Below are 16395 nucleotides of genomic sequence, written 5' to 3'. Positions count from 1 at the left end.
TACTCAGCAATATAAGCTATACAAAATTGTCATGTGCAAAACATATCCTCCTGTAAACTATAGCAGTATTGCCGGATTAGTTTCTACTAAATCACAACTTAAAACCCACTCAATTAAACAAAAATAGCAATAGAAATAGTGCTGCAGGGGTCAGATTTGTTTCATAATTCCTGCAGTCTCCCCCATTAATTTAGTTGCTTCATTTAAAAAAAAAAAAAAAAAAATACATTGTAGCCTAGGCCCTACTAGTTAGCCTATACCAAAAGTAACTTAGTTAGTGTTACGCATTAGACCCAATTAGCACTAATCCCATACACTTAGGAAACATCATTTTATATTACCTTCAAATTAATATTATTAAAAATGTGTGATCAATGGGTAAGTGGTTTATCGTTAGTAACCTAGCCTATTGTAAGCACTTGGCTACATTTCAAGTCGCATCCATTAATGAGGAAAAACAAAAGACATTATTGGGAAAAAAAGGGGAATGACAAACAGTGTCAGAATATAACAACAAAAAATGTTAATCAACAGTTTTTCAGCAGCCGCAAGAGAAGAGTTTATCGGAGCCCCAGAGAGGTCACACCCAGCTGTTACTCCGGAAGAGAAACACGTTGTATGTGTCACCTGTGCGTAAATCTGCCGAGCGGAACCGCGGTAAAAAACAGAGCCGGGGAAAGCAATTAGTGAACAGTACGAAATTGCAAAAACAATGCAGTCAAATTAAGGACCGCTTCATCATTGGGTTTGGTTGTGGCATGATTGGCATTATTTGCTTAACTTACCTTATTATCGTAATAAAATAAATCACCACCACTCCAGCAGCTAATCAGACACGCCCACGATTCTGCATCACCAACAGGTGTCGAGTGTGGCTAACATGCTACATGCTGTCATCGTTGTTGATCGTCCAGTGGTGATGTAAACGGTCACTAAACAACTTTTACCTTTTAGTGACCTGTGTGAGGGCTTCCGGTTGTTTTTCACTGTTACTCCCAGATCTGACGGCGGTGCCTCAATTTGCAAACGTTCTAAATTGATTGGAGAGGCGCAGTGGGAGAGCGAGGACGACTGGACTGTTTGTATAATGCTTTGAGATGAACGAGCAGAAAAGTTGAACCTGAGCCTGGAAGTGGAGAACTTCCTTCGCAGACTGCTGTACAGAGAGGTGAGTACAACAAACTCTAGATCAGAATGACAACATCTATTGCATTGCCTCAACGTTGTTAACACATCTACATCTGCTTTGCCTGCCTCGATAATGTCTTTTTTTCTGCTGAAAATTCAAGTTATTTAATTTATGTGGCCTTTTACTGGTTCCTTTTACTGGTTCTCTCTTACTGTCATTCTTTTTTTAGTTATTTGAGTTTTTTTCTTCTTTTATGGTGAGTTCTACTGAGTCCATAAGCCTGCACAGGAAGGCAGTTTTATAAATGATAATCAATTGTGGGCTTCAAAGTGTTGTCTATAAAAGGAATTTACTGTTGGTTTTGGCATAAGTGTATAGCCTACATCGACATGTGTTGCTATTTATTTTTTAAGCCTAGCCTAAAGCTGTTAATTTAACTCTATATCCTCATCCTACCCCCTCCAAATCCCCTTTAAAATGTAATGCAGGTATGTTTACTCAGAGTTCAACATGCCTAGGCTTACTTATGTAATTAAAGTAAAATAACCTTAATTGAGTAAAAATATTCCAATACTTACTAACACCTATTCAAGTGTTAACAAAGCTATACGGTAGGCCTCGCTATTGTTAAAAGGACATTAATTATATTTTCAAAGTGAATTCTTAAATAAAATATAAACAGGTTTGCCTAAAGGTGAAAGCAAGAAAGAAAGTCATACAGGGCAGAGTGATGGGATGGGGAGTAGTTGCTTGAGGAGGAGGGCAGTTCATTGAGGTCAGGTTGACAGTAAAGAACAGATGAGATGGGGCGCCTGAGAAGTATTTTGTAGATGGGATGTTATAGGAGGGGTTGGTGGTGGGTTTGTGGATGGGAGTAGAGGGGGAAATCTAGGCCAGTGTCCAGACTCAGAGCACCAAAGGCCCCGCATCCCTGGATGCCCTGTGTCAGCCCTCTGACAGGAGAGATGGGACTTTAACACAGAGTTTTTCAACACCAGACGCTCCCCGTCTCCTCTGAAGAATACCCCCCCTCCTCAACTCGCTCACCAGTCAGAGTTTGAGGAGAGAAATGCACTCGTTACAATAAGGAGGGCACATGGCATGGGACCTGGGCTTTGAGTGCCGCCTCCTCCACACTCTCAGCAGAATAAGGATCTTTCCTGCAAGTGCTGTGCATTTCCAAAGTTGACCTGAAGTAAATGTAATTTAGGAGGCAAATACACAATGCTGAGGTGCATGACCACACAATATTATGTCAATTCTTGTTGGCTATTTAAAACTATCAACGTTATTGAGCATGAATACATGACACGCTGATAGCTGAATTACAATATTCATCCTCATCCCTGCAGTCTATTCGACTCGCTCCTACCCCACACATAAAGCAGACTTATTGTCAGGCTTAATCAGGTGGTCTGTTACCTTGGCAATTAAAGCCTTGTTAGAGATATAAAACCTTGAGACTCAAATGGAGAGTCCCTGGCGAGTCAAACCACTGAGCAAATCCTTAAACCAAACAACCTTCCAGTGGGAACACTTCTTCTCTGCGGATAGACGTTTAATTATCTCTGCTTTTTTGGGGGGAAAAGGAAGGAAAAACTGTTTCAATCCCTCTTGTTTGTCTTAAAAGCTCATGAGTATTTATTGGAATTAATTGAAGTGGCAATCAGTGTGCTATGTTTGATTTTACAATGTATATTGACATAAGATAGATAATATTGTGAACCAATTGTGAGAGAATTTACAAAGAGGGGATGATTGTGCGTGGTCGTGTTCGCAAGGAAAACAAAGAACATGGTTGTATTGTCTTATTTTAGGGATATTAAACTAGTTTGTACTTCATTTACTTTAATGAATCATCTTTTTAGTATTGCTGCTAAGTGTGACCATTTATCATTTATTCCCAATTGATGCAAAACACCTACCTGAATGTTGGCTTTCGTAAACTAGGCCAATAATTTTCCCGGATGAATATCCTTTTTTCCAAAAATAATGCAGCATATTTGAGCAACATGAAGTGATAATTTATCATTATTTAATGACTTCCCACAGACAGTACATCACACATGGTGCAGTCAGCGACAACAGCTGTGCAGGATCTTGATGGGCTAATTCTCAGAAACTAAACTTCTGCCTGTTTTGTCCCACAAAACCCTTTGACCTCTTCTGTGATGTCCAGTCTGACTTTTTCTTCTCTGAAAGGCCATTACTGTATACCTCTCTGCTTCGTCCCACACTTTGTCTGTTTCTCCTTACCTCCATGGCATACTCCTCTAAATGGGCCTGGCATGCCTCCCACTACGAAGGTATTGTCTGTGGGTGGTGTTTAGGGAGGTGAGACCTTCTCTGGGACACACTAATCAGCTCCAAACCAAGGCCCGGGCAGGGAGGCACTGGACAGGTGAGAGGAACCACTCGCTACCCCCCACTGGCTGCTCCTTTGCGTGAGGGTCAAATCTGCTCCATCCTTTATGGCCCAGTCACTCCTTCATCCTGGTGTCCCCAATCACCTGGCTTCCATCCCTGGTCCCTTCATTGGGGCCCCTGAGGGAGGGAACAGTGAGCAGCTGCTCTACCATGGGGGCTTCCTGAACGCGCCTTCTGCCACCCCCGTGTGTTTTAACCTTTTCTTTTAATTAACACTGTTCCAACTCCCAACTCCCGACTCCCCCCACCGAGGTCCGGAGAGAGGTTCTCTGGGTTTATGCAACTGTCAGGGAAGTGGGAGAGTCATAGGGGAGCAAGAGAGGTGGTGGGCGGGCGGTAGGGATGAAGGTGAGAGGGTAGAGGAGGAGGAGGAGGAGGAGGAGGAGGAGGAGGAGGGGATGAATAATGTGTGCATGGCCTGGGAGTGAGGGTTCTTCTAATCCTTCAGAGCCTTTTCTATCCACATGCCTCTACACAACTAGAACACACCAGTCATTCCACGCATCTGCCTATTTTCCAGGGACAATCCCAAACTAAATTGGACATGTTGAAATGGCCTCTCTTAATTTGCACCACAGCTCATTACTCTGCAAGAGAGTCAAAAAGGTTTAATCCGGCCTCTAGTCATTGACTACGCAATTGTGGACTTTTGTAAAAGCTCACAAAGGCCAATTCACTGGGTTAGGTTAAGATCAACGTTTGTGTTCGTTCTGGATCTCACATGGAGTTTACTCATCAATATAACCCAAAACAGTAGCTACTATTTTTGGCCTTGAAATATTTGTACATTTGGAAAAGAATATGCTTGCCTGAATTCTTCAATTCAGTTTGACATCCATTGAACCTGGTAATCAGACATCCGGTAACAGTCTGAGGTGAGTCTGGGTGATGTGTAAAATGTTCTGTATGATAAGGGGCTCTGTAGCACACTTTGTTAACTACTAGAATATGGAGGGGTGAGTGGGCTTGATCTCATCTTACAGTGAAGATCTCCTAATGAGAGAGTGGTAATGAGCAACAAAAATCATTCTCATTTCAGTAAAAAAAAAAAGGGTTTGCTATCTTTTCTTTTCATCTTTTGTGGCGGTGCCAAGTGGAAAAGGTCCATCCTTCACTGAGAGATTTTTTATGTTCGTCTTGGCTCATGGTAATGCACCCAGGGGAATCTCTTTCTTGGCATGGCCATAGTGGTCACCATTTGCTCGAGACGGGCTGTGGAGGTCAAAGCCATTTGAGAAGGACATAAAACCCCTAGAATGATTTTTGATCACACTATGAAACCGTCCCACTGTGGTTAAACGGTATTCTTCATGCCAATAACACATCTTTGTGGAGATTCTTGTCATGACAAGCAGTTTAAAATTGGTCTAAGAGAATAACTCCACATTCCATAGGTGTATATTCTGAACATAGTAGTTATAAAGCTAGCTGGTGAGTGATTGATGTATACGTTTGTCTAGGAATGTCATTATGCTACATATCAGTTAGCTATAATGGTGTGCATTTACTTGGTGCTGGATCCAGGTGATAATATTGTCACTAAAGTCATGGTAACACCCTACAGCTCGGGTCGTGATGTTGCAAGTCAGAGCTACGACTAACATCTCGTGAACTCAGTTTTTTGATGGAGTAAGTAAGGGGAAAACTGCCAGGAACTTCTCCTCATGAAGACCCAGAGCAAGGGCACTGTCTCCCCAGCCCCATAGATCAGCCAGCCCTGAATGTCAAACCGCACAGCAGCCGCTGCAGTGCCAGGAGTCCCCCTCTTGCTCCCTCTCTGGCCCGTGATCTGCTGTCTGGTGACACCACTGTGCTAATGACCCGGTTTGGGAGTTGCTTCACGGGGCTCCTTGGCTTGGGAAGATGGAAGTTTCGGATAAATCCAGCTGGAAGGTCACTGTTGACGAGCACCATTCACTCAACTTCCCCTCTACTTTGCTGACATCCCTCAGTCTGCAAGGATGTTGAGACATGTAGGCCGTCACTGACCTTTTATTGAAACAGGCGTGGCTATTCACTGAGAGGCAAATCCTGAATATTCTTCTGTGAGTTCCACCCTCTTCTTGTAAATATATGCACCAGTTCTTGGTGGAGAAAGACACAGTGTTATGTGAACTGCATACATATGATCCATTTTTGCTCCAGTGTTTAATTGCCCAGCAATTTGGATAACACTGAAGTTGGAAAGCAGCACTCACACTTGCTTGCCAAATCTGAAGCCATCTGATTGTTAGCTCTCTGTGTTGTTTTTGTTCTTTTTTTAATCAGTTTAGAGCGGAAGTATGTCTCGGTGCTCAGAGAGGCCAATGTTTTCAGTCCCTCGCTATCTTGACTTTTTTTTTTCAGCCTCAGGAGTTTGGCTAGTTGGCGCAGTCCCCTGGGAGCACTCCTCTGGTGATGGGGGCACTGTCTCGACCTCACTCATGCCTGGTGTGGGTGGCATCTAACTAGGGAGACACACAATAGAGAGCAATACTGAAGATGGTGATGCTTCTGGTGGACTCTCCCAGGACTCAGCCTTATTCTCAGGGTCATGCATTCCAGCAATCTCTGTAATTATAAGCAAGTAAGAAAAAAGTTGAATCTTCTGCCTTTCTCAAAATGAACGTGCCCCTCTCCTCAAGGGAAACATTCACATCTCTGAGTTCTAGTAGCTGGATGGGTTTTAATGAGGCAAGTCAAGAGTGTGTATGTGGTTGGTGTACATGCATGTCTGTGTATCTGCCCTGTTCTAACGAGTGTAATTGACCAACTGTGCTTTTAAGCCGTAGTTTTTCACCATTTGTGCGAGTATTTCTCCTAAATAGCCTTCAGTGATTATTATTTCTACAGGAGATACTTCATTGGGATTAAAACTTTCTCTGAGTTTCAAAGTTGAGTTGCTACTTGGATTTTCTTTTGGACAATGTGCAGTAGGAGCCAAATGGACAGAGGGTGAGGAGGCCACAGGTCAGGAAGATCTGCTGAAAGATCCCACCACGCAGATTCCACAGGGAACGTTTCACCCTGCTGAGAGGCAGAGTGAAATCTCTAATGCTGCGGCACACACACTTACTGTGGCGTCTCAATGTCTAACTAAAAGCTATGGGTGGGGAAAAAAATCTCCACACAACTGCTCAGTTTTACTACAAATACTGTGAAGCATCTGAAAACAAGCTGTGCCTTTGTGTGTTTGATAGAAGTTTAAGGCTAGTCTTAATGTAGCATTTTTTTCAAGGACAATTAAGATTAGATAAGATAAAATGGACCTTAATTCATCCCCGTTGCGAAATTCACATGTCATGGCACTCCCGGAACAAAAAGAAACATAGATATTACACATGGAATATACACGGGAATTAAAAGTGAAAAAGAATAGATTACTGTGACTTAATATGAAGATGCACCTTGTAGGCATACACCCATTATTTAATTTCGTAAATATGCCTTATCATATAGGTACATGCTGAATAGAAATTTCCCTGGCAGGCATTGTTTTTTTGACAAACATGTCACATTTCTGTATTTATATTTGTTTGATTTCCTTTCCCTCACGCTCAGAGGTGAGACTTGAAACAAAAACATTTTTGTTGATTTTCATTGTGCCGATTTGCTCCAAAAAATGTATATTTGATTCTCCTTTCCATATTTATAATGTTATCCCTCAGGGACAAGCCGTGTCAGACAGTTTTTGGAGCACCATGCGCAGCATTCCTCACATGAGGCTTCTTCCACTTGAAGGAAAAAAAACAACAACTTCTGAGTGTACTGTAACTTAAGAGACTGAACTGTGCAAGCACCGAGTCAAGTCAAGCCTTTTCCCAGTTACTTTGTCACTAATGAAAGTAGCAAAGAGCCCTGGAGGACTGAAGAGCACTGTTTGTTTGTGTTTGAGAGAGCAATCGAGAGGTACGGAGGGGAGGCAAGGTGGTAAAACTTTGGGAGAGCCGCCTGACAGAGTGCTGAGACAGAGAGGGAGAACTTTAGAGCTTTGTTAAGATTGAAGTTTTAAAGCAGCTGGGACCTCCTGACAGATTCCAAGCACCTACAAATAGATGTTTCATATGTGTGTGTTTACCAACTTTACTGTAGTTTGTGATGGCTTTGAATTTACCAAAGCACATCATGTCAATCTGTGTCATACTTGGTTTTATTGATCTTTTCCACACATTTTTCTGGCAGCTTGTGGGTGGGGAAATAATTTGAAAAGCAAGAGTGTAGATACATTTACGGGATCCAAATTGAGGAAACAGAATTGAAGCCTTGACATCATATGTAGGTCATAAGTTCTCCTTTATTAAGTTTAAGTCTCACATCTGCCACTGATCAGAGACAGAAGAGGCAAAATAACAAGCCCTCTTTAAAATAAGAGGTTAAGTATGACCGTCAGCTAATAGATGCCTCTTCTGTAGCTTTCTAGAATTTTCTATTACATTTATTACTTGGTACTTCTGTAGGTGATTACCTTGGATGTCTATATGGCCTCATTATGAACTCCAAAGTAAAAGATTGGAATACCCTATAGAATAAGAGCAGCTTTATTATATACTCACATCATTAACTTTTATAGTTTTGGTTAACTTCTGTGGAGAATTTTCTTTAGCAAAGTTAAATTCAGCTCCAGTAAAGGCTATCAAAGGTTCTTGTTAATTTTCTCCTTCCACACTAGCCTGTGTTTGGGAGTTGCCCTATCGACTGTTTCTCTCCTTCCCTAAAGGTGTGCAGCAAAAAAAAAATCACCTCCTACATTTGTCTCTGTGAATCAGAGAATAGAAATGCATTGGAAGTGGGAGAAGCTGTTTCGTGACTGTGATTTTTAGATGGGGCTACCTCCAGGCTTCGGAGGGGCAGAGTGCAGAGTGAGAAGTCCACCGCAGGACTCCTCTCATTTTCACATAGCAGGGGCAGCATGGGGTCTGGATATCTCTGTGCAGGTGACAGTGTATTCCAATGCACCGTTGTGTGTAAGAGAGAGAGAGCCGGAAAAACTTGTTTTTATTTATTTGTTAATTTTTTTACCTAATAATATGTGTTCTAATGAAATGAATTCATAAGTTGCAGGCTGAAGTGTATCAAATTGCATTAACCTAAACTATATTTCGAATGATTAGTACTGACTTTATAAAATAAAAACAAGAAAATATAATAATAATTGAAACAAATTATAATAATCCAACATAATAATAATATCAAAGAGAAAGAGGCATTGTTTGACAGATCCACAAATAATCAATATATAATTTCCAATCGTAAAAAATATGATATTTTTTTATAAAAAGTAATTATTATACTAAGTATTGAAATAATTAAGATCATACAATATAGCAATCTATTTCACAGTGAACAATAATCATGAAAAGAAGAAACCTCCGTCTTTAAAAAAATACATTTCATTTAAAATTCTATGCGTGCCATTGCATGTCACATATGTCAACAGTCACACAGAAAACGTATTTCTGCTTAACCATTTCTACCAGAAGGGGGACCAGTCCGTCTGCCGTAGACGGAGAGTGGCCGTCGGCGAGCTGAGGCAGAGACGCCAGGGTGAGCAAGCCGGCTTTGGGTTTAGAGTTCGACTCCGGATCCGGGGACCAGCAGATCCAGCATTCCGCATCTTGCCGTGATCCCTAGGATTTTAATCATGCCTCTCTGTCTGTGTGTGAGTGCAGGCAGGCTGACAATGATTTCCTCAGTGATTACGTACAGAGCGAGTCCCTGCGGGGTAGGGGCCCCCTCTGGAGCCATCCTGATGGCTTTGGGGGCCTTGCTTCCATTTTCCATTATTATGTGGACTACCGGAGCGACAGCGCAGTCCAAGACCTTGCAGGTTTGTGATGAGGAGGGAGCTTCCATCTTCTCTCTGCTTCTTCATCCTCTTTTAAGAGCAATTTAGACGTAGACTTAGATCAGATTCCGAACCTAATTCATGATTAGCTGACTGGAGTGAGAAAGGGAACAGTCTATAATAGTTTTGTTGCTGTTAGGTGGATATGAAGTGAAAAGTGTTATTATCATTTTTCCTCCTTTTTTTTGGTTTTGTTGCAATTTTTTTGCACTCTCACAGGAGGCGTTTTGCTGATGTCTTTCTCACGCGGATGCATTTGAGATGAGATGCGAAAGGCAAATATTACGCTTTTATTTCTAAACGAACATGCCTACACGCGTGTGTGTTTTCCCGGAGATGGAAGCGCATGACGGGGATTACTGTATTCTCACACTTTTCCCGATACCCAGCTCAACTAAATAGAGTCGTCTATACCGATCGGGGTAATTGGATTTTATAACATCCACCTACTCATCACTAAATAACAGCAAACTCGTGTTTAGAGCGCACGGCAAGGGCTAAGTTGCATCTTTCTGTAATGGTAAAAAGGCAGCCGCGATTTTGGTCAGTGGAATTTAGAGAGACTACATCTTTAGACTATCCCGTGCACATATTATCAGACAGAAACTGAGCAACTTCAGCGTTTTCTATAGGATGTCGCGCCGCAAGCAAGCTAAACCAAGATCACTGAAAGGTAAGTGATAAGCCTATGTTTGGTGGCTCTCAGAACATTTTATTTTAAGGTGATGACAAGTCTAGACGATCATGAACTGAACTTATCGCTCACTGAAATGAAACTGTTTTTGAAAAGAAAACGCATTTCGAAGTGTTCTTCTTCTAATGTTGCGCATGAGATCGACTGCATTTACGTACATGGCACCGGGGGAATGCTGGTCGGTTACAGTTCAGACTGTATTGTAATGATAGTTAAAGTGTAAGGGCAGGGCATGGATAATTTAGAGAGCAACAGTGCAGCGCGACGCTGGCAAACATCTGGATGTGTTAAAGACGCTCCTAGTCGGAACTTAAGCCGTCTGATGGAATGGGGTGCAGAATCACGTGATCCCCCTGTCTGAGAAACTAAGGAGGAAACATTTTATATGTTGGGGAAAGGGAGGGCTGTGATATGTCTGTGAACAATAGTTAAAAGAGAAATGAGTGGTTATGTTGAGTGCTAATTGGACACGTTCATTAAAAAGTTGTAAACGTCTGCATTTGTCAGTTAAAGCTTGAGAAAAACGGAACTTTATCATTTGTATATCTCATATCAAATCTCAGTACAGCATGTCAGGATATGCAGAGCAGAAAATGTGGATGTTTGTTGTTGTTTTTCTCCTTTTCTTTGTTACTTTTTCTGTCATTTTTGAAATAGTTTGACTGCTGGTAATTCGACCATGCAATTGTGTCTGAGGGTACATGTGTGTATGAGAGGGGGGAGGGAGTGAGAAATTGAGACAGAGCAACATGCATGAGCGCACACATATTCACACACTACTTTTCTCCGTAGCATTTTGGTGGGGGAGCTGCTGGGGTTTGGAGGTTGAGCTCCAGTTCATCTGGCAGGCATTGTATTTTGCTCAGCAAATAATTGTCCACAATTTCACATTCCCAGCTTGTGGTCTGTGGACCCCTTTTCTCTCTCCCCTTTCGTTCTCGGAAGTCTTCATCTCAAAGGAAGATTACATGGTCTGCGGTAGTACATTCATGCAGCCACCATTTTAAATCAATACCCAGGAGAGGGTGGAAATGTGAGTGGATGCACATCTCAAAATTGTCACTTTCTGTTTCCACACCGGCACTGCTCTTTTCACAGTAAACAGCTCTATACATAGACTCCTTATTTTCTTAGACCAGATTGGCATTGACTGCTTTTTTTGTTAGTTCGTTAGTGTGACAATTGCTATTCTCAAAAGACGCATCACTTAGATATAATCGTCTCCTGTAAGTAGACCTACATGCTACAAGTGTGTGTGTGTGAATTCAGAGGAACATCTGTCAAGATTTGTGTATATCTTTGTGAGCGAGAGAGAGGGAAAGACAGAGAGAAAATCAGCATGCAAATCAAGTCAGTGTGATGACATTGTTTGTTTTGTTATTGTCAGTAAAATTTTAAATTGGAAAAATATGATGCACAAAACACTCCGACTTTTATGTCCTCATACCCATTGCCGAAGCGGAGCAGAAATGCAGATACGTCATAGATATTTCCCTGTTTTGGATCAGACCCAAGGAAGGCCAAACAGATGTTATTTATTGTTCTTTGTCTATCTCTTTCCTCTGGGACAGAATTACACTTATACAGATGTCCACAATAACTTTCCTTGTAATTAAAAAAGCAAAAGAAGTTGCTTGACACTTGATTCTCCACTATTGCTTGCAAAAGATTGGAGTTTTCAATCTATTTGTAAATTAAAAAACATATATATTTAGTTGATACAAAAGTGATATCTCTACATTTGTGGCAGAACATTTTTACAGTGTTCCTCATGTGAGCCTGTGTCTGCACATATTGTATGTTTTCACAAACAGAACACAGTTGCAGAGTTCAGATTTCACTTTTATAGGTTGTCGTCTGCTGACTAGAGGCAATGGTCAATGTGGACTGTGTTTTTCTTTGTGCGAAAAGAACACGTTGTTCTGCGGAAGGGGAACATAAAGAGTGGTGCTGATTAAAAAAATAGAGGGAAGGTAGAGAACGGGCAGCGTTTTAGGGACTGGTGTGGATAGTTGAGACATGGAGTGTATGCAGAGGAGATGAGAAAATAATGCTGTGACAGTTGGCACTCTTTTCCCCTTGTGTACCCCAACACACCCACTTCCTCCGTATTGGCTGCTTGTGGGAGTCAGAGGTTATGTTTTTGGTCCCATCGAGGAAAAGGGCAACATTACAAGTCCCGTTTCAATTAAGTCTGAGAGACAGATCCGGCTACGTTATTGCTTGGGGGAATAAATGGCACAGGACAAGACCATACATCATTCGCTTATATGCAAACACTTCACCCTAGCCACTGACATTTACTCAATCCTGAGCCTTCTACATTTCTCAACTGTAGGCACATTGTAATTTTGTTTTGATGTGCTGAGGCTTTGGGTCAGCACATTGCCTCAGTCAGTGGTGAGCAGCGAGAAAGGAGGATCTCTCTCCAAATCCTGCATGTACTGTATGTGTGTGATGACTGCCACGTTGCCTGTCCTACAGCACTTCCTGAATAATGTGAGGCTGGGTTGATATTTTCATTTGGAGCACAAATGACAGTCTTAAACCTGATGTGTTTATTGGCTGTGCAGGACGTTTCCAGATCTGTCATTCGCATATATAAATATATTTTCTGCGCCATTTACTTTAAGTATAGAGGTTGTCAGGAAATCAGCGCTGTGTCATGTACACCTTAAATATTTAATGTTTTTGAGGAGCTGCAATTTGTCGCCATATGAGTGAGTTTTGCTTGGCTAAAAACTTGAAAGGAATTTTTATATAAACTTAAAAATATAAAAAAATCTCTGTTTATTTATGAAATATGGGTAAGGCCTTTAAAAAAATTAAGTTAACCCGATAGTCTGTTATGTTAAAATTCCTCTGCTCATACATAAATAGATTAGATGTTTTTTTCCCTTTCGTATCTGGTGAATAAAACAGCTTTTTAAATATGATAAAAATAAAATGTATAAATATATATTTTTCCCCATAATTTGAAGGTTTTTATCTTGTCGAAAATAAACAGTCTAAGTTACGCCCACAGATACACAACTGCTTTCTCTTAACTCTTTTTAAGCATAGGCCTGTGAAACAAAAAAAAGTGATGGATACTTTTAAGAGCAAATATTTCTTTCAAAGAACTACTCAAAAACTAATTTGACTCCTTATTTTAAATAAACACAAGAGTTTGTTTAATGATAAATGTAATAAAGTCCTCTTGTTAATTTGAACGATTAAAACGCATGAACATATTACATCCAGCTCTATTTTTTTCTCCCCTGTTAAAATGTCTATTAACAGTTGCGTCATCTTAGTTTATTGGAAGCTGCAGTATTCCAGTCTGTTCACAATTAATGATCTGTGGCATAACACCCATTAACACTTTTCTAATGTGACACAAAAATATGGTTAGTATTATCATTAAGGAAATTATGATGGAGCCATGGAAAAATCCCATTAGCACGGCTGTCAGTGCTCTTGACATGCCGCTCAGTGTGTTGGACTGGGTGTCGCGGGAGCTGGCCGATATCTCTCCTTACTCCATGGCATGTGTCTCTCTTGTTGTCATGGATTGTCTGCCACATGGAGAAACAGTTCTGATTCAGAGACGATGATTGATTTCCACCACTGCTGCAAATAAAATGATATGTTGCTAGGCTTATTTAATCTGTCCCATTTTCCTGTATGAATAGCATTCATAATTTTTGGAAGCTATATTTGCAATAATCGCATAATGAGATTATTGATTCATGACAATTTCTTGATTGCTACTAGTTCATTTCTTTGCTCTTATGATTTGCTTATAGTACAAGGCTATATTTGTAGCATGAATAATATTATGCAACGTGATTAACATGCCCCCTTTTATTGCAAATTATTTATGACACTAATCACCAGTTCAAATAATGCTCATTAAGAAAGTTATTCATGTGCAGTGTGTGTCCTCCTCCCTCCCTTCCCGGCCCTAATTGAGGAGGGTTGACCTCTTGACCTGAGCTAAATTGAGTTGTAGTCCCTGTGGCGAGCGTCTCCTTCTCGGTCAGTCAGGGCGGATTACACAGCCATTGTGTTCGGCACTGTATCGTCCAAGCTGGCTGTAACCAAGCAGATGAGTCAAGCATATCCAGGAACACACTCAGGGCTTTTTTTTTTATGTCGGAAAAGTGCTGCGAAATACTCACACACACACACATGTGTGCACGCACGCAGAATCACGTAGCGATCCACAAATAAAACCCCAAGAATGTACAGTAATTGTACACGCACGTACATATACACGCTCTTCACTCCATTCTCCTACACAGCAGGAATTCATTTGATGGATTAGGAAAGGTCCAAGCTGCTGAGAGTTTGTCATGTTTTGCTTATTCATGTCTATTAAATCATTAGTCGTATGCAGGTGTGATGTATCACTGGCTGTGCTTGTGGAGATCAATCTGTTTTTGTTTTTCGTAATTTCATATTATTTAGTTTTTTTACTCGCGTCTTGTTTTCTTTTGCTCCCTTATCTGTAGAAAATGAATTCATCCCTAAAAAGGAAATGTCCTGTCTTGGGGATTGTCAATCTCTAAATAATGACGGTTACTCTACGTTTAGGTTTGTGTGTGGCCAGTGTGTTAATTAGTGGCCTTTTTAATGCTCTGCCACTTGTTGTGGGATTATGTCTTTGCTGCTCCGCGTTTTGAAAATCAAAGGAGCAGTGCTGAAATGCTCCCATGTGTGTTTGGTATTGTATCAACAAAACCTAGCAGCGTGATTACAGTTTGTCACTGACTGAGTGATATAGCGTACCTTGTCAAACATTAATTAACTGATAGCAGTGATGCATTAACAACAATGTGGACTGAGTTATATTCACTTGAAGTCATTGTCATTAAGCAGTGCACGCAGCTTCAGATTTGTTTTTAATTAAAACTGTCCAGCTATTTGATTTTCACTGTGCTGATTGTTGATCAAATGTCCAGCCAGTATGAGACATCACAGGAGTCTGCCCTTACTTGACAGCTCACCCTCTATGATCGCTCCTAGGTAGCTATTAATTATCTAGAAGACGGGTGCAAATGAAAGGATTTTTTGCGCTGTGATGGAAGTTGTTTACTTTAAACGACGAAACTTTTAATAAGTTCACAGTGGTGACAAATCATTGCAAACGGCTGTAATGTTTAAGTTCTTATGGCATTGTGAAATAGAATTTTCTGCATGAACTCCCTCATCTCACCAACAGGGACGGTAATCAAAACAAAAACTCCAGCTCCCCCCACCAATCTCTGATGGAACCATGGGGGATTTATTAGGACCCCCATCCCTAGCCCATTTAAATGATCCTAGATGCAAGGCGCTCAACAGTGCTGGAGAAACTCATTAAACTCTCAGGGCGTCAGTCACTAAGGCCTCCTTTAAAAAGGACAATGATTCTGTGTTGGCTAATGCAGTTCTCTATGGTGGCTCCGAGGGATATGACTCCATGCCGTCCGACTATGTCTATTCCATCACTTTTTTTAATTGATTTTGTTAATTAATTGCCAGACCCATGAAAGTTTGTTTAGCATATATTTTGTGTACATCAATTATAATAGTTTCTAAGGGAAATATTTCCATTCGGAGACATTCTCATATGAATTGAGTGAATAGTTTATTTACAATGGTTATTTTGAATAAAAGCTTTTCATACAAATTTCCTTGGAAATTGGTTTTGGCTGGACAAGGCCTGACATCGAAACATAGTGCCTCCGTCGTTTTCAATCTTCATAAGAAACAGCTCAACACTTTCCTCTTCATTTTTCACTGAGGTTTGACACCCTGCTTGACACTGACTCTTACTCCCCTGAGGGGGCTTCTGCCACCATAGGATCCAGCCTTAATTATGCAAAGTACAGGATATTTTGTGCGATTTTAAAAGTGCGCCAGTTTCTGCTTTGGCAGTCACTGCCACACTCCCCTACTGGGAGGTCCTGTCAGACTCCCCCTTCCTCTTTGCCCAGGAAAATGAAAGGCTAGAAAGAAAAGACATAATGGAGAATGCATTTCAACTGCAGGGGTGGAACGCAGAGGCGTAAGAAGTCCTCAGTGAGACCCTCATTTTACATGGAACAGGTGGGAGACTCTTTTGTTCTCTTCCCGCTGTTAAAATCCATTTCATTTCTCGTACTTGACATGCCACAAGGAACTCTCAACATTTCCAAAAAGACTCCAATGTAAAAGGTTCTTTCCTTTTACTAAACAGAAGTCTTGTTTTTCAAGGCCATGCTGTTGTCAAAAAGTCAAAAGTGGTTTAGTTGCCATGCGCCTAATGAGCGGATTTCAGTGCCGATCAGGCTGTCACTATTTTGTCAGCCATCC

The 16395-nt window shown here is 41.0% G+C and overlaps 1 protein-coding gene across 5 annotated transcripts in view; it reads left to right on the top strand.

The window, feature by feature from the left end:
* The first annotated feature begins 9375 nt into the window (after positions 1 to 9375).
* Positions 9376 to 16395, top strand: part of LOC307017877 (zinc finger protein 521-like) — an 88152-nt gene continuing 81132 nt past the window's right edge. For 2 of the 5 annotated variants that reach the window (XM_079647769.1, XM_079647768.1), the window contains exon 1: positions 9377 to 10053. In XM_079647769.1, the coding sequence (XP_079503895.1) occupies positions 10014 to 10053 (40 nt within the window). In that variant the 5' untranslated portion in view covers positions 9377 to 10013. Of the gene's footprint in view, positions 10054 to 16395 lie in introns of all 5 variants that reach the window. The other 3 variants (XM_079647772.1, XM_079647771.1, XM_079647770.1) reach the window with 2 other exon arrangements.

The sequence above is a fragment of the Notothenia rossii genome (assembly GCF_949606895.1).
Source record: "Notothenia rossii genome assembly, chromosome: 9".
Lineage (NCBI taxonomy): Eukaryota > Metazoa > Chordata > Actinopteri > Perciformes > Nototheniidae > Notothenia > Notothenia rossii.
The sequence above is the reverse complement of the archived record's forward strand: the minus strand, read 5'-3'. Positions and strand labels throughout refer to the sequence as shown.